Raw genomic sequence first — 22,649 nt, forward strand, 5'->3', positions numbered from 1 at the left:
ACAGGCCTCCTAGGTCCCATGGCCAACACCTGCCCTGGACCGAGCTAGTGCAGACTCTGAGTGATCCACTTTTTGGCAGCCACCACCATCACGGTCACACTCCACTGACCCAGGGACCCACATCTCCAGATTTCCGAGCCTGGGGTTGGGAGGAGTGGCTCTGCCCACACACCAGCCTCATCCAAATCTCCCTGAAACCTGAAGACCAACTGCAGAGAAGCTTCATTAATTTTTCACCAGCTTCATCTACTAGAGGCTGAGCAGAGCTGAGCCAAAGCCCTATCCCAAGCGCCTCTGCCCGCGGCCCACCAAGGGTTAACCCATTAGCCCACATCCTGGTGAGCTCACCCCGCTGGAGCCAGCTCTGCGCTGGGATTCGCTGCACGCGGCTCCTGGAGGGGCCAGGGAGGCTTCTTCCCGGGGGCTAGGGTGCAGGACTTGAGCAGGAACTCACTGCCCGCTTCCTCCTGGCGCCAGTTGTATGCGATCCCCAGGACCCCCCATCTTCCCCGGGGGACGTTGAGCACAGTAAGTAAGGAGGCCACTGGCCCTCTGCCCCTCCTTCCACTTCCCTGGAGGAAGGAGCCAGTTTTAACTTCGCTTTAGAGCGCCTTGAGTCTGTGAGCCGGAGGTGGGAGGTAGATGCGCACAGCCGGCTAAGGGGAGGAGGGCTGGCTGGGCTGAGGAGAGAGGTGATGGGGTGGGCTGCCCCGCCCCGCGCTGCACCTGGAGAAGGAGATGCTGGGTGCAGGCGGCTGCCTCTGCCCTGTAGTAGGGCAACCAGCCTTCACCCTCCACAGCTGTGGGCGGGGACCACCCTCCCGAGCTGACACAGACGAGCCAAACAGCCTGACTTTGAAGTGCTAGGCACCCTCGGGTCCCGGAGGCCACAGAGGGACCTCAGAACTAGACCTAGGCATCCCCATCAGACCTCAGTGTCTGCCAGTCCATCCTCCCAGCTGCAGGTGTGGCAGGCGCCCAGGGCAGGTGCGGGCAGGGGCTGGGCACGCTCCGTGTTGGGAAGGGGAAAGCAGGCTGGCCCATATAAACACGGACAAAACGTGCAATGGAGACATGCGCCTTGGGGACCACACACCCAGGGAAAAGCAGACGTTACCACCTGAGCTGTTTTTCCACCTTGTTACTGGGCAGGACCTGGGCTCCGGCTGCGTGAAGAGTGAGGTGAGTGGCCCTGTCTAGATGGAGCTGAAGAACTTCCCTTCCTAGAAGCCCTGGGAGCAGGTGACAGACGGGTGGCCCTGCCCCGGGGACAGCAGCAGCGGATTCAGAAACCTTATCAGTTCAAGCACGAGGGCACCACTCACCTCATCGGGGACAGGGTCGCCAATGGAATGTCTGGTTGGGGGGTGGCCAGCGGCCGGCAGTGACAGCTGGGTGGGGGTGCTGTGGGGACCCCGGGGGGAGAGGCTAGACCCTCCACGTCTCGGGAATTCCAAACAGAAACTCACGCTTGCGTCTTTCTCAGGAATCCTCTTATCTCTGTCACTTGTGTTTTGCAACCTGCCCTCCCCTCTTGTCCCACAAGAGGACCCTTCCCTCTGGGCCACCTCCTGGCTGGGAGACATGAGCCGTGTCTCCCCTGCTCTCAGTCCCTGCAATTCCCAGAATAGTCCAGCTCCTGTCAGGGATAAGAAGCTTGAAAAAGGACTGATAACTCCAGCCCCAAGCACAATGGGGCCTCCTATCATATCAGGGTTGCAGATATATTAACAAGGATGCCAGCTACTTTTGAATTTCTCACAAACAACAAATGCATTTCGGTGTAAGGATGTCCCAGGTCACCTTTGGAACATTCTTATAAATAAAAGCATCCGTCGCTTATCTGAAATGCAAATTTAACTGGGCATTTTGACATTTTATTGGCCAAATCAGGCAATCTATTAATATTGACAGTGTTATGTGAAGGGGAAAGGCAGGCTTCTTCCTTGAGCAAACACAGTCAAGTATAAGGACCATGACTTGGGTTTAAGCAGCTCTGAGCCTCGGTTTCCTTATCTGTAAAATGGGAATAATAATAACAGTACCACCCTCATAGAGCTGGGGCTTCCGTGGCGACTCAGTGGTAAAGAACCCACGTGCCAATGCAGGAGACTTGGGTTCAGTCCCTGGGTCGGGAAGATCCTCTGGAGAAGGAAATGGCAACCCACTCCAGTATTCTTGCCTGGAGAGTTCCACGAACAGAGGAGCTTGTTGGGCTACAGTCCATGGGGTCGCAAAGAGTCAGACAAGACTGAGTGACTAACACGTTCATTTTCACTTTCACTTTCCAGTATTCTTGCTTGGGAAATCCCATGGACAGGGGAGCCTGGTATGCTGCAGTCCATGGGGTCACAAAAGAGTCGGGCGTGACTTAGCGACTAAACAACAGTAACCTCATGGAGCTATTAAGAGATGCTGCAGGTGAAGAAAGTGGCAGGTTCCAGGCGTTTTGTGCTCTACTGGGATGATGGCAGTGGCGGGGAGTGGGGTGCTTTGTGGCCGCTGTCACAGGCCTCTTGCTGCTCTGCTACTGGCAGCTCAAGGCCCCACGCTCCAGCCTGCACATCCTCAGCAGTCTCACCCAGCAATGTCGGCCTGATGCCTCACCTGAAGCAGCCACCCTGCAATTCTGTTCATGGCCCAGGCCCCCATTGCGCTCCTCACTCACCACTCCCCTCGTTTAAAAAGAAAACCAAAAGCTCAAAACCTTCCCAACAGGGAGCAGGATAGACTCGAACCCAGGCTCTGCAGCCAAACAGGTTCCACGACTCCCATTTCTAGCCTGGTTCTCTATGCATCTACTGAGTAACTTTGGGCAAATCACCTAACCTCTCTGGTCCTCAGTTTCCTCACCTGCAAAATGGGATAATAATTGTCCCAATCTCAGTGACTTGTAAGGAGAGGGAAATGACGCACTGCCGAAAAGGCACTCAGCCGGGTCCTCAGCCCCTAGTGAGAGTCGGAGAAATGACAGTTATTGTTATCGTATGAAGTGTCGACCCTCCCCTGATGCACCAGGTGCCGCTTCTGTTTGGAGAAGCCACTGGGGCACCCTGCAGACTTCAGGAAGGCCAGCCAGCAGAAAGCACCCAGCCTTGATGAGAGGTCTGTCCATCAGAGACCAGGGAGGGAGGGGGGCAGTCAGAGGGTCCCCCTGCTCCTCACAGCTGCCTCTCCTGCCCCCAAGTTAGCCAGTCCCATCCTTCCACCCCCTGTAAGAGCAAAGGGGACGGGTGATGGATGGGGAGGAACGGCAATGGAGACTTGACCCTGCGATGCTCAATCTTCCCGTCGCAGTTCTGCTGCTTAGTGAGTCATTTAACACAGGACTGGTGATCCCCAAGCCCCAGCCAGGTGCTGAGCTACCTGCTGGAGGGCACGGGAAGTCGAGGAAGCCCCAGGCCCAGCCCTGCAAGGACTCGGGGAGCAACTGGAGAACGTCCAGCCCTGTAAGAACAGACATGCCTCTGGTCACCTCCAGGGCAGTGACCCGCTTATTTCACTTTCAACTGCCGTCCGTTAAGTGGCGCATTTCTGACACCCAAGAATCTACCGGAGGGAAAACTGTATGGTCCTTACTGTCCTAGACACTCGGTGTTGCTCACCAGCTTTCACGATCCATGCCACCCACCCAACTGCCCTTGGCGAATGAACCTATGAGTGTGTGAGAAAGAGCCAGAAAGTTCCTGCTTCTCTCCCCTCTCATTTGAGACATCACTTTACCTCGTTCATCAGAGATGCTGCTGAGCCAGGAAATGTGGACGCCCAGAGCTCCTCTTCAGAGAGGGACATGTGTCTGTGGCTCCACGTCTAGAGTTTGGTGCGGTGTCAGGGAGCACTATGGAGCAACCTGGGGAACACAAGGTCAAAGGGCAAACATTGAAGGATATTCGTAGGCAGGGTCTCCAAATACCTGGCCCATTATAAATATGCCACAGATAAGGAGACGTGCTCTAACAAGATTAGAGACAGTCCCTTCTGGACACTAGTTCTGCCAACCAAACCCTGTCTTTGCTCTGTCCAGGGCCTCCTGGCTCTGTGAAAGAGTTTTCCTTCAAGAAAGAAAGTGAAAGTGAAGTTGCTCAGTCGTGTCCGACTCTTTGCGGCCCCGTGGACTGTAGCTCGCCAGGCTCCTCCGTCCACGGGATTTTCCAGGCAAGAATACTGGAGTGGGTTGCCATTTCCTTCTCCAGAGGATCTTCCCTTCCCAGGGACCGAACTCGGGTCTCCTGCATTACAGGCAGACGCTTTACCGTCTGAACATATCTTTCCAGAGATGAGGCGAAAACAGTAAAATTCTTGTTCTCTCTCTCCCTCTATCTCTCAACTCCACCTCTGCCTCCATCATCCTCTCTCATCTCTGCCTCCATCTCTGTCATCTCCATCTCTTATCTCCACCTCCATCTCCACTCCCATCTCCATCTCCACCTCCATCTTCTGTCCCCAAATCCCAGTCTCTCAAAGATGTACCTTCTCTTTCTCTCAGGATCTCCTCTTTCTCAGCACAGAGGGTTCCTGTAACAGCCAGGTGACATTCTCACCTCATAGATTTCCTTCTCTGTCCTATTCTGGGGTCACTTTTCCCCTGCCCACACCCCCACTTTCCTTTTCTGGGGTAACGCGCTTCCTGCCCACACCTCTACTCTGGATCCCATCTTCCATCATAGGACTTCAACCATTATCAACACTCCGATGTTCTTGGTTTAACTACACTTTCACCTGCTCCCCAGACTGACCCACTCGATTATTCTTACTACGACTTTAATAGTTCTTTTTCACCGGGTATAATTTATACACATTGCAATGCACAAATCTTAGTGTACCACATTGACAAATGGATCCTTTATGTAACCTACACTGACATAAAGAGATGGAACATTTCCATTGGCCCCAGAAAGTCCCAGTTATTTCCTCCCCACCCCTACAACCACTGTTTTGAGATCTGTCACCTTAGATTAGTCATTAGAAAGTTCTAGAAGATCATATAAGTGGAAACATATACTATATGTGTTCATTCATATCTGATTTCTTTCACACCACATCTATGGGACTCATCCAAGTTGTGTGTGTATCCAAAGTTGGTTCTTTTTTATTGTTGAATAGTATTTTGTGTATTTGTGAACACATAACGTGTGTTCATCTTTTCTCCTGTTCGTGGATATTGGGGTTGTTTTCTGGATTAGAGCTACTATGAACAAAGCTGCGATGAATATTCTTAAACAAGCCTTGGTACACATCAGATCAGATCAGATCAGTCTCTCAGTCGTGTCCGACTCTTTGCGACCCCATGAATCACAGCACGTCAGGCCTCCCTGTCCATCACCAACTCCCAGAGTTCACTCAGATTCATGTCCATCAAGTCAGTGATGCCATCCATCCATCTCATCCTCTGTTGTCCCCTTCTCCTCCTGCGCCCAATCCCTCCCAGCATCAGAGTCTTTTCCAATGAGTCAACTCTTCACATGAGGTGGCCAAAGTACTGGAGTTTCAGCTTTAGCATCATTCCTTCCAAAGAAATCCCAGGGCTGATCTCCTTCACAATGGACTGGTTGGATCTCCTTGCAGTCCAAGGGACTCTCAAGAGTCTTCTCCAACACCACAGTTCAAAAGCATCAATTCTTTGGCGCTTAGCCTTCTTCACAGTCCAACTCTCACATCCATACATGACCACAGGAAAAACCATAGCCTTGACTAGATGGACCTTTGTTGGCAAAGTAATGTCTCTGCTTTTGAATATGCTATCTAGGTTGGTCATTACTTGGTGCATATAGGTTTCCATTTATCTTGGAGTGGAATTGCTGGCTCAAAGGGAAGGTGGATGCTTCACTTTGCAAGAAACTATTCCACCTGGTTCCAAAGTGGCTGTCCCATTTTACATTCCCACCAGCAGCGCACAAGAGTTCTGTTTGTTCCCCACGCTCACCAGCATTTGTGTGGTGAGATGTTTAAAGTTTAGCCATTCTAGTGAGAGAATGTACCTCCTTATGGTTTTAATTTGCATTTCATCTTTCATTTAATTTGCATGTCAATCTCGAGGGTTTTTTTTTCATGGGTTTCTTCTTCATCTGTCTTCCTCTGTAATGGATCTGTTCAAATCTTTTGCCCATTTTTCGAATTGTGCTGTTTGTGTTGATATTAATCCCATGTGGTAGTTCTTTACATATTCCAGATGCAAATCTTTTGACAATACATATTTTGCTAAAATTTTCTCCCAGTCCATAGCTTGCTATTCATTTTCTTCTGGTAGCTTTCAATGAGCAGGAGTTTTAAATTATGATGAAATCTAATCTATTGATTTTTTTTTTCTTCCTTGGTTATTGCCATCTCTGTCCTAAGAAATTTGCCAACTTCCAGGTCACAAAGATATCCTCCTATTTTTTTCTCCTAAGAGCTTTCTGGTTTTCACTTTTATGTTCAGGTTTTGCCCATGATCCATCGCAAATTCATTTTTTGTTGATGGTATGAGGTGGGGACAAGTTTCATTTTTTTCCATATGAATATTCAGTTATTCCAGCACCACTGGTTGCGATGACTTCCCTTTCCCCCGTGGAATAGTTTTGGTGTATTTGTCAAAAGTAGTTGTCTGCAGTTACTGGTAGGCTTGTGGGGCTGGTTACTAGGAATAGTGGTGTGACTTCCTGAAAGTCTGACTTCCAGAGAGAGGGTTGGCTTCCTGGGCTGGTGGTTTCTCAGGCTGGTTTCTCAGGCTGGTTGCTGCAAGTTGTGGGTCAGAGTTCTGCTTTGATACATGTCTGGCTGTTGTCTGTTTGTATTCTCAGTGTCTCATCTATTACAGACATTTGCAAACATGTTTCTAGTAGGATAAACAACTTAGGTAAGATAGTAAGATAATCAACTTCCATACATCCATCTTCCATAAAAAGATTTTATAACCTTTAACAGTTTGTCGTATCTGATCTGGAGGTTCATGTTTTCATGTATATCATGCCATCGAGACATTTCATCCCCGTATGTGGTTTCAAGATATAACTCTATACTCATTAAGACGCTTTCTTCTGTGTCCACAGTATAGTCATTATAGTGAATACAAAAATTTTTTTTAAATACACCGCAGGGCTTGTGGGTTGGGTTCCTCAACCAGGGATCGAACCCAGGCCCACAGCAGTGAGAGTCCTATCCACTGGACTGACAGGGAAGCCCCCAAATACACATTTTAAATCCTCAGTGGCATTTAACATCCAAACCAAAGCCAAACTTCCCTAAAACTATCCTAAAATGTACCAGTTGGTCTCATCTAGTCAGAATCCCAAAAAGGAACATATTGTATTTAGTTATATTTTTTGATTTTCCTTGCTGAAATATTTTACTGATCTTTTCTTTTTTTTTTTATTTATCCCTCTCCCCCTTTTCCCTTTGGTAACCATAAGTTTGTTTTCTATGTCTATGGGTCAGTGTCTGTTTTGTATTTAAGTTCATTTCTATCATTTTTTTAGATTCCACAAATAAACAATATGACATTTTCTCTCTCTGTCTAGCTTACTTCACTTGGTATGATCCTCTCTAGGTCCATGCCGTTTTACTGATCTTTATCACACACACATGAGAGTAGTCATGTCACAGTAAACAGCCCATGTAACCGGCTATGGCCAGATAGAGAGTTGGACCATGATGGCACTCCAGAAGTTTCCATCTAGTCCCCTTTCTGGTCACCACCCCAACTGAAGGTAACCACTATGCGGCACTGATCGTCTTACACGTTTTTGAATCTTCTGTAAATGGAAGATAGCATCTGGCTTCTCCTGCTCAAGTTTGGGGTCCTGGATGGACAGGTGTGGTGTTCATTCTCTCCTCCTCATGCTCTGGAGCCCCAGGCCGGTGTTCCCTCCTGGCGCCAGCCTGCAGCCTGACCTTCCCTAGTTCTATGCAACAGATATTGATACATCTCCACGCACTACACCTGCCTCCTGACACCCAGAAGTGGCCTCCAAGGGAAAAGGACCTCCTTGCTCCCCCTGGGGCTGAGCCAACATGCAAACCCATGGATAGTCCGAGAGGCCCACACCCCAGGCCTTTCTTCCACTGACTCCTCCCAGCCCAGCCCCTCAGGGCCTTCAGTCCTCATCCAACACAGCCCACCTTCCCAATAAATTTACTGCTGTGTACCAAAATCTCTCCCATACTGCTCACAAAAAGGGATATTAGTAAATGCGGTTTGAGAGGGGGCCTGAGGTGCCCCAACAGGAAATACAAAGGGAGAGGAAGACTGAGGCACCAGGAGGGGGACTGGGAGGGACGCCGAGGACCAGGGCCGTAACGCACTCTAGATCACACAGCTGGAAAGTGGCTGAGTCTGAAAATAAGATGCCATTTCGTAAATTATAGCTTTTGTTTGTTCTTTTAAAGGACATCATTGTTCCCTGATTAAATAATAAGAAGACTTGGTTAAAGTCTTAGTTGCTCAGTCGTGTCTGAGTCTTTGCGACCCCATGGACTGTAGCCCACCAGGCTCCTCTGTCCATGGAATTCTCCAGGCAGGAATACTGGAGTGGGTTGCCATTTCCTTCTCCAGGAGATCTTCCCGACCCAGGGATTGAATCCAGGTCTCCTGCATTGCAGAGAGATTCTTTACCATCTGAGCCACCAGGGAATTATCTCTCACATGGGGGAAAAAAAAAAAACCAGCTTGAGAGGCTTCTTATTTTTGTAGATCTCATCTGCTTTTCCTTTTGACTTCAGCACTGAGAGCCAGGCTGGAGACGGATGCTGAGAACAGGAAGGGTGTGTGAAGAGTCCTTGCCCTTGCCTCTAACCGTTGCCGGTACCAGGAGCCCAGGCTCTAGAAGCGGTGACCATGGAGGCCCTCCCCAAGGCTCTGGAGGTTGAAGAGAAGTCTGCGGAGTCCAAGGACCTTCTGCCCAGCCAGACAGCCAGCTCCCTGTGCATCAGCTCCAGAAGTGAGTCCGTCTGGACCGCCACTCCCCGGAGTAACTGGGAAATCTACCGCAAACCCGTCATTATCATGTCTGTGGGTGGTGCCATCCTCCTCTTCGGTGTGGTCATCACCTGCTTGGCCTACACCCTGAACCTGGGCGATATGAGCCTCAAGGTCCTGAAGATGGTGGGGCCTGCCTTCCTGTCTCTGGGACTCATGATGCTGGTATGTGGGCTGGTCTGGGTGCCCATAATTAAGAAGAAACAGAAGCAGAAACAAAAGTCAGTGTTCTTCCAGAACCTCAAGTCCTTCTTCCTGAACCGCTGATGACAACCTTGCCCTCTGTCTGCCCTACCACCCCAACACCTTGTCCAGGAGAAAGTGTGATGGCCATAGTCCAACACCTCTGGTCCCTTGGGTGGTGGAGTCTGCCATGAAACTGATGCAGGCAAACCCTCTTCTGGGCCCCATGGGAAAAAGCAAGCTCAGGGCTGCGCCCTCCGTGTGGCTGGGAGGCACCGGGATGATCTCATTTAGTCTCTGTTGTGTCCTACGCTCCCCCGCCCAGATCCTGGCCGCGGCCGTCGCCTTCCATGGCTTCACCTCGGCCTGTGCATCCAGGTGTCACTCATCTAATGAATGTGCTCTGCCAAGCGCTATGCATGTTGGGAAATTCCTTGAGATGGACTATCCCTCCTGCTTACACTTCTGAGTGCCTGAACTGGATTCTGCATTTGCTCCCTTCCAGAACCCAGAATGACCAGCAGAGGCCCTTTGCAGAGAGGAGGGAAGTCCTGACCATTGGGCTTACCCACCCCAGCTCTCTCTGTGGGCGAGTTGCTAGCTTGCATTTCAAGAGATCAGATAAGTCACAAGCACCAAACATTCCAAAGAGAACTGAAGTGTGACTGGGAAGAAACACTTTCCAAGAAGGCACATTCTCCCCTAGAAATGGCTCTGGGAGTTAGTCAGAGAAGCAATTTAACCTTCAGCTACACGGTATTTACACCAGAGGTGGTGGCATGCGCTGGGAGGTATCACAGTCTCCCCTTGACCTTCTAACTCCTCTGTGACTACTCTTCCATCTGAACTGGACACTTGGCCAAGAACAAGCGCATGTTGCCCTAACTTTCTTCTCCCCCGACCCCAGATTCTGGAACAGCTGGGTGGAGAGCCGCTGCAGAGGGCTTCTGTAAGCTTTTGCTCTGCTTCATCCCCATCGAGAATCACAACCCAGAGATTCCACTCCACAGCTGAGTGTCTGGAGGTTTCCAGAGACCGCTCTTACTTCAGAAAGTCCCGACTTCTGCTCTCCCAGCCCCCACCCACCCACATTCAGCGAGGGCTCAGCTCGGGGCCAGGCCCTGAGACAGAGCAAGCTAGACAGCCGGTCCCTGCATTCATCTTCCACATGAAGAGAAAGACACAGCCAGGCCAACAGGCGGCCAGACACCGGGTGCTGAGTCCTTTCTGGGGCTGTGAGGGTGGGGGCAGGAACATGGCGGCGGGAGGGGGAGCAGCAGTCTGGTCTAGCTGGAGGCTGTATAGCCAACAGAAACAACACAACCGGAGGAAAGAGGAGAACTGGGAGGCAGGAAGGGAAAGCATTTGGCGGGAACAGTGTGTGCAGAGCTGGGGGAGGGGAGCAGGATATGATTAGAAAACCGTGGAGCAAGTTCCCTGATCTGGAATGGTCACCTGAGCCCCTCCCTTGGCCTGCTCCTCGCCCCGCCACCTGCTTCCCCAAGTGCCTTACTGCAGCTTCTCCTCGAAGCCCTCCTGGGTCTGAGGCAGAGACTGGGTGGGGGTTCCCCAGGGATAACCACACAGAAATCCCCCATGAGGTAAGTGCTCCCCAAAACAGAGGCTTTCTGCAGCATACAGAGGTGGCCAGACCAGGAGGGTACCTGTGAGGAAGCCAGGCTCCCATAGGCCTGTGGCCCATTGGACAGCATCTGATCACCAGGGGAGTGTCACCTCAGCCTTCTGTCCCCGCCTCCGCCCCTGCCCTGGACTGCATCACTCTGGCAACCTCTCTCTCTCTAATAGGCCTCCAGGTGTCTCCATCTTTATCGAGGTGGTTCCATATGCAGAGTCAGGACACCACCTTGTTCGCTCTGCATCATGGGAAATTCTGTGGAGGCAGGTACCTGTGACATGGGGACACCCCCTGCCCCGCCCACCCAAGGAGCCAGAGTTCAGGGAGTTTCAGCCAGAATGACCATGTTTCTCATTCAAACAGCACGGTCACCTGGCCCCTGCACACAGGCAGTCAGGGCCCATCATGGGGTGTCGTCAGTCACTATGTCACTCACTATGGTTCCAGCACCTCATGTGGCTTACGGATGGTTTCTGACATGAAAGCAGATTCCATAACAGCCCGACCCTATCATTCTCAGAGTCCTCTATGCTTTCCCACCTGGGAGCAAGCAAGGAGGACTCCTGGCTGGTTCGATGGTCATCTACATGTCCCAAGTCTCATTTCCTCCCCCCACAAGCTTGTCATCTGGGCATTGCCGTGGAACAGGGGCCAGGTGATGCTGCTACCACATGTTGTCTTGGCGGAGGGCAGTTTGAGGACCACAAGACTCTAGAAGGCATCCAAGGTCTGGACTGACCTTGAAGGCTCCCACAGTCTCTCCCACATCCCCTGCTCCTTAAGCTAGTTTCTCAGCAAGAAGAATGAGGAGATTCCAAGCAGTTCACCAACCCCCTCCGCTGGGCTTCTCCATATGACTGTGGACCAAGAAGTATGCCTGGGTCAGGCTGAGGGGCTTTTGCCAAAGACCGTTGCCACACGGAAGTCTAAGGAATGCATGTGCTGGTCAGATGCCATGTTTCTGGCAAAAAAAAAACAAAAACCACCATGCCTCCCTCCATGCCATGGAGGCATCCGTGTGTCTGGTCACTGGATTGTATTATCCCACCCATGGCTGTTCTGTCTGGGAGAATTCCATTTAATCTAAGTGCTGAAAGAACTGATGGGATGTTAAATTGTATCCTATTTGACAGTGTCCACAAAGTGGACAAAAGTTTTCATTCTGTTCCATCAGGAATTGCAGACTCGTCCACTAATTCATTCCTCTAAAATGCCCCCCACCCTACCCCATCACCACACGCCCTTCCCAGCAATGTGCTATCTGGGAGAAACGGGACTGTGTGGGTTTCACGCCTGGTTTCTCGGGGGCCCCGTGGGAGTGGATGACCCTACTCTGAGATGCTGACAGAGCAGAAAGAACAGAAGCTCCTGCTTTCCTCCCCACAAGCCTGGTCTTGAGAGATGGAAAAAGAGCCTTCCTGAATGAATCAATGGTCCAGGGGAAGAGACTGGACTGCCTGGCACCATGTCTTATAGGAAATACAAATAACATCTCATTTAAGCCACTATTTTTGGGGTCCATTACTTGCAGCCAAATAAAATTCCTATTCACACACAGGTGACGAGTCTGGGGACAGAGTTCTTTTCTTCCTCTAAGCCTCTGCGTTCTTTTCTTCCAATACTTGATGAGACCCGGAACTGATGTATTTAGAACAAGGACTTTCACAAATAAGCTCCAAATCAGTGCAGTGTATCTTTCCTCCAAATCCTTCCAGGATTCACTACGTCTCTAAGGAGAGAGACATGGGAGGGGAAAGCCAGAGCAGGAAGACCACGACAGGGCCAGACTTCCTGTCCCCCTGTCTCTGGGGAACAGGGACCCCCCTCAGCCTGGGCATCGCGTGGTGGGCATGGAAAGAGTGGGGTTCACACAGGGCACTTGGCAGCCTCTGTGACCAGTTGGGCTGCCCCACCTACTCTAAGAGCTGAGGCAGGGGTGGGTGGGAGAGGGTGGTCGGTTTATAGAGGGTTCTATAACCTAGAATCATTAATGGGAGGAGACTTAGACACTCAGTTCTCTTTCTCCCAGTTTTCAACCTCCGCATTTGTCAAAATTAAAGTGACCCAAGTTTACAAACATAGAGGATTCTGTATTGGTCAGGAGCACAGATTCTAGAGACAGCCCACCTGGGCACATGTCCCATCTGGTCTTGCCAGGTCTTTGACCCTGGACAGCTTACTTCATTTCTGCAAACCTCCATTTTAGCGTGTGTGTGTGTGTGTGTGTGAGCTCTTTTTTTTTTTAATTTTAATTTTTCTGTTGAGGTAATATTTATTTAGGGGCTTCCCAGGTGGCTCAGCAGTAAAGAATCTGCCTGCCAATGCAGGAGACACAGGAGATGTGGGTTCAGTCCATGGGTCAAGAAGATCCTCTGGAGGAGGAAATGACAACCCACTCCAGTATTCTTGCCTGGAGAATCCCATGGACAGAGGAGCCTGGCAGGTACAGTCCATGGGATTGCAAAGAGTCGGACACGACTTAGTAACTGCACAACAAGTATTCCATTGTACATATACCACATTTTCTTTATCCATCCATCCAGTGATGGGCACTCAGGCTGTCTCCGTATCTTGGCTATTGTAAATAATGTCAGGGTGAAAATGGAGGTGTAGATATCTTTTGGGATTCATGTTTATTTTCATCCATACCCCCATCTTCACAACTGCAAATGGGATTAATAAAAGTGCCTGCATCTTCCTAAAAATTAATTGAGATAATCTACGTAAGGCTTTTATGTATTAAACCCTAAATATCAGTCATTATTAATGTTAATGGACTACACCAGGCAGTATATGCTCCTGAATGGTTTTACATAAGGAAAGAATGCAGGTTTATACGACTAAGTATGAGCTGATTGGAAAAAGAGAATTGGGAGATTGAGGAGTTCACCACGCACTGTGCTATCTGGTGAATTGGGGCCTGATGTCACCAGCCAACAGTTTCATTCCAACCTTTTTGACTCCTGCCTCCCCTCTGCTCCACAATCCATCCCAATCAACCGTGCATTCATGCTAAGTCACTTCAGTTATGGGTGACTCTTTGTGACCCCATGGACAGTAGCCCACCAGACTCCTCTGTCCATGGGGATTCTCCAGACAAGAATGCTGGAGTGGGTTGCTATGCCCTCCTCCAGGGGATCTTCCCAACTCAGGGATCTGGCCCATGTCCCTTAAGTCTTCTGCATTGGCAGATGGTTCTTTACCACTAGAGCCACTTCAGTTCAGTCACTCAGTCGTATCCGACTTTTGCAACCCCACGGACTGCAGGCTTCCCTGTCCATCACCAATTCCCAGAGCTTGCTTAAATTCACGTCCAGCAAGTCAGTGATACCATCCAACCATCTCATCCTCTGTCATCCCCTTCTCCTCCCACCTTCAATCTTTCCCAGCATCAGGGTCTTTTCAAATGAGTCAGTTATTTGCATCAGGTGGCCAAAGGATTAGAATTTCAGCTTCAACATCAGTCCTTCCAATGAATATTCAGGACTGATTTCCTTTAGGATGGACTGGTTGGATTTCCTTGCAGTCCAAGGGACTCTCAAGAGTCTTCTCCAACACCACAATTCAAAAGCATTAATTCTTCAGCGCTCAGCTCTCTTTATGGTCCAACTCTCACATCCACACATGACTACTGAAAAAACCATAGCCTTGATGGGATGGACCTTTGTTGACAAAGTAATGTCTCTGCTTTTCAATATGCTATCTAGGTTGGTCATAGCTTTTCTTCCAAGGAGAAAGCATCTTTTAATTTCATGGCTGCAGTCACCATCTGCAGTGATTTTGGAGCCCAAGAAAATAGTCTGTCACTGTTTCTATTGTTTCCCCATCTATTTGCCATGAAGTGATGGGACTGGATGCCATGACATCACCTTAGCACCACTTAGGAAGCCCTAATCAAAGCCTACAATTTCTGTCTCTCAAGGAAGGCCATTTGTTTAAGGCCTAGGCAGCTCACTCACTGTCCAGAAAAATCCATGTTTCCCCCTCAGAGTGAGGGATGAAGCAGCTGGCCCATCAGGTCCACACATCCAGGGACACTTGAGGTCTGGGTGTGACCACATGATAGGCTCATGGGAGCAGAATCGGCATTGACTCTGCTGGACCGGACCTAATAGGAAGTGAGCCTATGCTCCCAGCTCTGCAGGGAGGAGCCACTATATGCCAGGAGCCGGGATCCAAGTCACCAAGGGAAATGGTACAGACTGTGTCTTTGTGTCTCTCTGAAATGTATATGTTGAGGTCCTGGCCCCCCAGGGGATGGTATATTGAGGTAGGGCTTTTGGCAGGTAATGGGGTTCTGATGAGGTTGTGAGGATGACGCCCTCAGGATGGATGAATGACGTCATAAAAACAGGAAGAAACAGGACAGCTCTCTCTCTACACCCACACGCCCAGGAAAGGCCACATGAACACATGGTAGGAAGGTGATCATCTGCAAACCAGGAACTCATCTGCCCTGGATCTTGCACTTCTCAGCCTCCACAACCATAAGAAACACACATCTTTTTAATAAACCACCCAGTCAATGATATTTTGTAAGAAAGGCCTGAGCTGGTTATGACCTTAAGGAAAGTGCCATGAAGATCAGAAACACCACATTGAAACTCCCTGCAGGCAGTCGCTACATTTTCCTTGCTCACTTCTAGCTGATTTTGCATGGAAAGGAGCCTCAACAACTCCAGAGAGCTGAGCTCAGCCCCAGCTTAGCCCATGGTGGAGAGGCTGCTAGACGTGGAGCCTGTGGGTAGAGGCAGCCAAGCAGAGGCCAGGGGCTTGGCTTTGGGCCTGACTGGGAGAGGAAGAGGGTCACAGACATCTGAGCCGTGTGCAGCTTCACCCTGGCACTTGCAAACAGGCTTTGCAGGTAACTGCTCCTGAGGCAGGCGAGAAAAATGGTGACAGAAGATTCTAGCACCAAACCCAGCGGATATCCTGGAGTGATGCCTTCAGATTTGCTGAAATCCAAAATGTCATACTGTGGTGCTGGAGAAGACTCTTGAGAGTCCCTTGGACTGTAAGGAGATCAAACCAGTCAATCCTAAAGGAGATAAACCTTGAATATTCATTGGAAGGAATGATGCTGAAGCTGAAGCTCCAATACTTTGGCCACCTGATTCGAAGAGCCAACTTTTTGGAAAAGACCCTGATTCTGGGAAAGATTGAAGGCAGGAAGAGAAGGGAACGACAGAGGATGAGATGGCTGGATGACATTACCGACTCAATGGACATGAGTTTGAACAAACTCTGGGAGAGAGTTAAAGAGAAGGAAGCCTGGCATGCTGCAGTTCATTGGGTCGCAAAGGATCAGACATGACTGAGTAACTGAGCAAAAAATGTCATGAGGCCTTAGGCAACGACCTTTCTTAAGCATGGCTGGTGTGGCCTGAACTCCAGAGGGCTCTCCTTAAAGGGTGTACTCTGCAGAAAGCTGCTGGGGACTTTGCAAGCCCTGATGACAACAGATTCTACTATTTACTGATACTGGATTTTCTATCAGCTTTGCAAGATCAAAGTTGTACTTAATATTCAAGGTTGGTTTAATTTGATTTTAAACATTAAGCAATGTGACACTTTTCTGTAGACTTGGGTTTGTGAAAGCGTTTTCATATCCACTAAAATTTATTCCTTTTTTTTGGACCAACACCATAGTTTATAGTGTAAGCATAATATACTTCCTAGAGAAGGAAATGGCAACCCACTCCAGTACTCTTGCCTGGAGAATCCCATGGACAGAGGAGCATGGAGGGCTACAGTCCATGGGTGGCAAAGAGACAGACATGACTGAAGTGACTGAGCAAGCATAATATACTTACTAGATGGAAAACCTAAAGGGCATGGAAAAGAAAAACTAGCAGCCCAGTAGACCATTTCTGCCGTGTGATAAAACTTTAGGGTGTCCTCTGGAAGTGTTTTGCTTCCGAAGGAGCTGTGGGAGCACTAATTCCTCAGAAACAGGGATGAAGCAGGAGATGAAAGCTGCAGAGGGACAATGAAGGGATCTGTGCAGAGCTGGGGGAACTCTGGTGAGTCACTCTCAGCTTTCCCAGTAGCTGGGGGCGCCCAGGGGTTACAAAATGAATCTAGTCATAAACAGTGAGTGCTGGGTTACAAGAAGGCAGAGCTGCTCCCCAACTGAAAGGGATGCCCAGCCTACCAGGAGAGATGGAAAACTCAACAAATTACCTCCATAAATGTACCACGTGCTATAAAAGTAACCATCCAGTTAAACAGGCATCTGTTTCTTATCCACTAGGATTGCTGTAATCAAAAGAACAGAAAGCAGCAAGTGTGGGTGAGGACGTGGAGAGATTGGAACCCTCATGAATTGCTGGTGGGAATGGAAAACAGTGCTGTTTCTATTGAAAGCGGAAAGGAAGTGTCTCAAAAGAAAAAGTGACCCCTCTATGATCCACCAACTTCACCTTTAGGTATACACTGAAAAGAATTGAAAGCAGGGACTCATACAGATATGTGTGCATCCTTGTTCAAACAGTGTTATTCGCAATAGCTGGAGGGCGAAAGCAACGCGAGCGTCCGTCAACAGATGAGCAGATAAACCAAATGTGGTCCATAATACAGTGGAGTATCATTCTGCCTTAAAAAGGAAGAAGACCCTGACGCATGCCACACTGTGGGGGAAACTTGAAGCCATTATACTAAGTGAAATACATCACTTACTAAGAGATACGTATAATGTGATCTCTCTCATGTGAGTTTCCTAGAGCAGTCAGATCCACAGAGACAGAAAGCAGAGCAGTAGCTGCCAGGGTCTGGGGAGAGTGGAATGAGGAGTTATTGTTTCACGGGGACAGAGTTTGATTTGAAAAGGGGGAAAAGGTTCTGGAGAGGGATGGCGGTGATGGTTGCACAATGCCACCGAACTGTGCAGGTACCAATAGTTAAAATGATAACTTCATGTTGTGCATATTTCACTACCATTAAATAACTTCAAAAATAATTTTTTAGGGACTTCCCTGGTGGCCCAGTGGTTAAGCCTTCACCTTCCCATGCAGGGGGTATGGGTTCTATCACCAGTTGGGGAAATAAAGATCCCACACACCTGGAGGTCAAAAAACCAGAACATAAAACAGAAGCAATACTGTATCAAATTCAATAAAGACTTTTAAAAAATGGTCCATGTCACACTACACATTTAAAATAATTTTTAATTAAATGGGATTAAGAAAGGAACTAGTCTTCCCTGGTGGCCCAGACAGTGAAGAATCTGCCTTCAGTGCAGTAAACTCAGGTTCGATACCTGGGTTGAGAAGATCCCCTGGAGAAGAAAATGGCAACCCACTCTAGTATTCTTGCCTGAAGAATTCCACGGACAGAGGAGACTGGCGGGCTATATTCCATGGGGTTGCAAAGAGTCAGACATGACTGAGCACACACACACACACACAAACATAAGAGTAGGTGCCCAATACGCTATTGGACAAGAGCAGAAACAGAGCCAAAGCGAAAACAAACCCAGTTGTGGATGTGACAGGTGATGTAATATTGCATAGGAACTGGAATGTTAGGTCCATGAATCAAGGCAAATTGGAAGTGGTCAAACAGGAGATGGCAAGAGTGAACATCGACATTTTAGGAATCAGTGAACTAAAATAGACTGGAATGGGTGAATTTAATTCAGATAACCATTATATCATATCTACTTGTGTGGGGAAGGATCCCTTAGAAGAAATGGAGTAGCCCTCATAGTCAACAAAAGAGTCCAAAATGCAGTACTTGGATGCAATCTCAAAAATGACAGAATGATCTCTGTTCATTTCCAAGGCAAACCACTGAGTTCAGTTCAGTTCAGTCACTCAGTTGTGACCGACTCTTTGTAATTCCATGGACTGCAGCACACCAGGCCTCCCTGTGTCCATCACCAACTCCCGGAGTTTACTCAAACTCATGTCATCACATCGGTGATGCCATCCAACCATCTCATCCTCTGTCATCCCCTTCTCTTCCAGCCTTCAATCTTTCCCAGCATCAGGGTCTTTTCCAGGGAGTCAGTTCATCGCATCAGGTGGCCAAAGTATTAGAGCTTCAGCTTCAGCATCAGTTCTTCCAAAGAATATTCAGGACTGATTTCCTTTAGGATGGTCTGGTTGGATCTCCTTGCAGTCCAAGGGACTCTCAAGAGCCTTCTCCAACACCACAGTTCAAAAGCATCAATTCTTTGAAAAAAAAAAAAAGCATCAATTCTTTGGCACTCAGCTTTCTTTATAGTCCAACTCTCATATCCATACATGACTACTGGAAAACCCATAGCTTTGACTAGACAGATCTTTGTTGGCAAAGTAATGTTTCTGCTTTTTAATATACTGTCTAGGTTGGTCATAACTTTTCTTCGAAGGAGTAAGCGTCTTTTAATTTCATGACTGCAGTCACCATGTAAAGTGATTTTTGAGCCCCCCAAAATAAAGTCTGTCACAGTTTCCACTGTTTCCCCATCTATTTCCCATGAAGTGACAGGACCAGATGCCATTATCTTAGTTTTCTGAATGTTGAGCTATAAGAAAACTTTTTCACTCTCTTCTTTCACTTTCTTCAAGAGGTTTTTTAGTTCCTCTTCACTTTCTGCCATAAGGGTGGTGTCATCTGCATATCTAAGGTTATTGATATTTTTTCCAGCAATCTTGATTCCAGCTTGTGCTTCATCCAGCCTGTCATTTCACATGATGTACTCTGCATATAAGTTAAATAAGCAGGGTGACAGTATACCGTCTTGATGTATTCCTTTCCCAGTTTGGAACCAGTCTGTTGTTCCATGTCCAGTTCTAACTGTTGCTTCTTAACCTGCATACAGATTTCTCAGGAGGCAGGTCAGGTGGTCTGGTATTCCCATCTCTTTCAGAATTTTCCACAGTTTGTTGTGATCCACACAGTCAAAGGCTTTGGCATAGTCAATAAAGCAGAAATAGATGTTTTTCTGGAGCTCTCTTGCTTTTTCAATGATCCAACAGATGTTGGCAATTTGATCTCTGGTTCCTCTGCCTTTTCTAAATCCAGCTTGAACATCTGGAAGTTCACGGTTCACATACTGTTGAACAATTCAATATCGTAATCCAAGTCTATGCCCCAATCAGTAACGCTGAAGAAGCTGAAGTTGAACGGTTCTATGAAGACCTACAAGACCTTCTAGAACTAACACCCCGAAAAAAGATGTCCTCTTCATTATAGGGGACTGGAATGCAAAAGTAGGAAGTCAAGAGCTACCTGGAGTAACAGGCAAATTTGGCCTTTGAGTACAGAATGAAGCAGGGCAAAGATGAATAGAGTTTTGCCAAGAGAACACACTGGTCATAGCAAACACTCTCTTCCAAAAACACAAGAGAAGACTCTACACATGGACATTACCAGATGGTCAATACTGAAATCAGATTGATTATATTCCTTGCAGTCAAAGATGGAGAAGCTCTATACAGTCAGACCAGGAGCTGACTGCAGCTCAGATGATGAACTCCATATTACCAAATTTAGACTTAAATTGCAGAAAGTAGGGAAAACCAGTAGACCATTCAGGTATGACCTAAATCAAATTCCTTATGATTATACAGTGGAAGTGACAAATAGATTCGAGGGATTAGATCTGATAGAGTATCTGAAGAACTATGGACGGAGGTTTGTGACATTGTACAGGAGGCAGTGATCAAGACCATCCCCAAGAAATAGAAATGCAAAAAGGCAAAATGGTTGTCTGACAAGGCCTTACAAATAGCTGAGAAAAGAAGAGCGGTAAAGGCAAAAGAGAAAGGGAAGGATATACCCATTTGAATGCAGAGTTCCAAAGAACAGCAAGGAGAGATAAGAAAGCCTTCCTCAGCGATCAATGTAAAGAAATAGAGGGAAACAATAGAAAGACTAGAGATCTCTTCAAGAAAATTAGAGACACCAAGGGAACATTTCATGCAAAGATGAACACAATAAAGGACAGAAATGATATGGACCTAACAGAAGCAGAAGATATTAAGAAGAAGTGGCAGGAATACACAGAAGAACTATACAAAAAAGATCTTCATGACCAGATAACCACAGTGGTGTGATCACTCACCTAGAGCCAGACATCCTGGAATGTGAAGTCAAGTGAGCCTTAGGAAGTATCACTACGAACAAAGCTAGTGGACGTGATGGAATTCCAGTTGAGCTATTTCAAATCCTAAAAGATGATGCTATGAAATTGCTGCACTTAATAGGCCAGAAAATCTGGAAAACTGGAAAGGTCATAGGACTGGAAAGGTCAGTTTTCATTCCAATCCTAAACAAAGGCAATGCCAAAGAATGTTCAAACTACCACACAATTGCACTCATCTCACATGCTAGCAAAGTCATGCTCAAAATTCTCCAAGCCAGGCTTCAATAGTATGTGAACTGTGAACTTCCAGATGTTCAAGCTGGATTTAGAAAAGGCAGAGGAACCAGAGATCAAATTGCCAACATCTGCTGGATCATTGAAAAAGCAAGAGAGCTCCAGAAAAACATCTATTTCTGCTTTATTGACTATGCCAAAGCCTTTGACTGTGTGGATCACAACAAACTGTGGAAAATTCTGAAAGAGATGGGAATACCAGACCACCTGACCTGCCTCCTGAGAAATCTGTATGCAGGTTAAGAAGCAACAGTTAGAACTGGACATGGAACAACAGACTGGTTCCAAACTGGGAAAGGAATACATCAAGACGGTATATTGTCACCCTGCATATTTAACTTATATGCAGAGTACATCATGTGAAATGACAGGCTGGATGAAGCACAAGCTGGAATCAAGATTGCTGGAAGAAATATCAATAACCTTAGATATGCAGATTATACCACCTTTATGGCAGAACTGAAGAGCCTCTTGATGAAAATGAAAGAGGAGAGTGAAAAAGCTGGCTTAAAACTCAACATTCACAAAAGTAAGATCATGGCATCTGGTCCCATTACTTCATGGCAAATAGATGGGGAAACAGTGGCAACAGTGAGAGACTTTCTGAGGGGCTCCAAAATCACTGCAGATGGTGACTGCAGCCATGAAATTAAAAGACACTTGTTCCTTGGAAGAAAAGCTATGACCAACCTAGAGAGCATATTAAAAAGCAGAGACACTACTCTGCCAACAAAGGTCTGTCTAGTTAAAGCTATGGTTTTTCCAGTAGTCACATATGGATGTGAGAGTTGGACTATAAAGAAAGCTGAATGCCGAAGAATTGATGCTTTTGAACTGTGGTGTTGGAGAAGACTCTTGAGAGTCCCTTGGACTGCAAGGAGATCCAACCAGTCCATCCTAAAGGAAATCAGTTCTGAATATTCACTGGAAGGACTGATGTTGAAGCTGAAATTCCAATACTTTGGCCACCTGCTGTGAAGAACCGACTCACTGGGAAAGACCCTGATGCTGGGAAAGAGTGAAGGCGGGAGGAGAAGGGGACGACAGAGGATGAGATGTTTGCATGGCACCACCAACTCGATGGACATGAGTTTGAGTAGGCTCTGGGAATTGGTGATGGACAGGGAAGCCCGCGTGCTGCAGTCCATGAGTTCGCAAAGAGCTGGACATGACTGAGCGACTGAACTGAACTGAAGAGTAGGGCAAGTGGAGAGATTTGAGACTGATGATGATAAAGAGCAGCTGCAGTAGAGATGAGAGACTCGGGACTGGGAAAGCATTTCACGAGGCCAATAGCTTCATCAAGGATGAATCTGTAGCTATCACAAATGGAGGCAGGGTATTCCCTGGTGGTCCCGTGGCTAAAAATTTGCCTGCCAACACAGGGGACACAGGTTCAATCCCTGGTCCGGGAAGATTCCACGTGCCCCAGGGCAACTCGGCCCAGGCACCACAACTACTGAGCCTGAGAACCCTAGAGCCTGTGCTCAGCAACAAGAGAAGGCACCGCA

The 22,649-nt window shown here is 47.9% G+C and overlaps 1 protein-coding gene across 2 annotated transcripts; it reads left to right on the forward strand.

Annotated features, from left to right (window-relative positions):
• Positions 1–305: 305 nt before the first annotated feature.
• Positions 306–12,329, forward strand: PIRT (phosphoinositide interacting regulator of transient receptor potential channels). 2 transcript variants are annotated; one of them, XM_086358837.1, is made up of 2 exons: positions 306–528; positions 8,698–12,329. In XM_086358837.1, exon 2 carries the CDS (start codon positions 8,813–8,815, stop codon positions 9,218–9,220), a length of 408 nt encoding a protein of 135 aa, XP_086214963.1. In that variant the 5' UTR covers positions 306–528; positions 8,698–8,812; the 3' UTR covers positions 9,221–12,329. The 2 variants fall into 2 exon arrangements, with proteins under 2 accessions (XP_086214963.1, XP_086214964.1); XM_086358838.1 differs by lacking the exon at positions 306–528 and adding an exon at positions 700–1,182.
• The last annotated feature ends 10,320 nt before the right edge of the window (positions 12,330–22,649 follow it).

This window comes from Bos grunniens, chromosome 19, assembly GCF_055505025.1.
Source record: "Bos grunniens cultivar Pamir isolate PY7600 chromosome 19, Bosgru_T2T1.0, whole genome shotgun sequence".
NCBI lineage: Eukaryota > Metazoa > Chordata > Mammalia > Artiodactyla > Bovidae > Bos > Bos grunniens.

What these genes read in the sequence shown, in the direction of transcription:
- PIRT (XM_086358837.1), top strand. Translation starts at nt 8,813, where the DNA reads ATGGAGGCCCTCCCCAAGGCTCTGGAGGTTGAAGAGAAGTCTGCGGAG.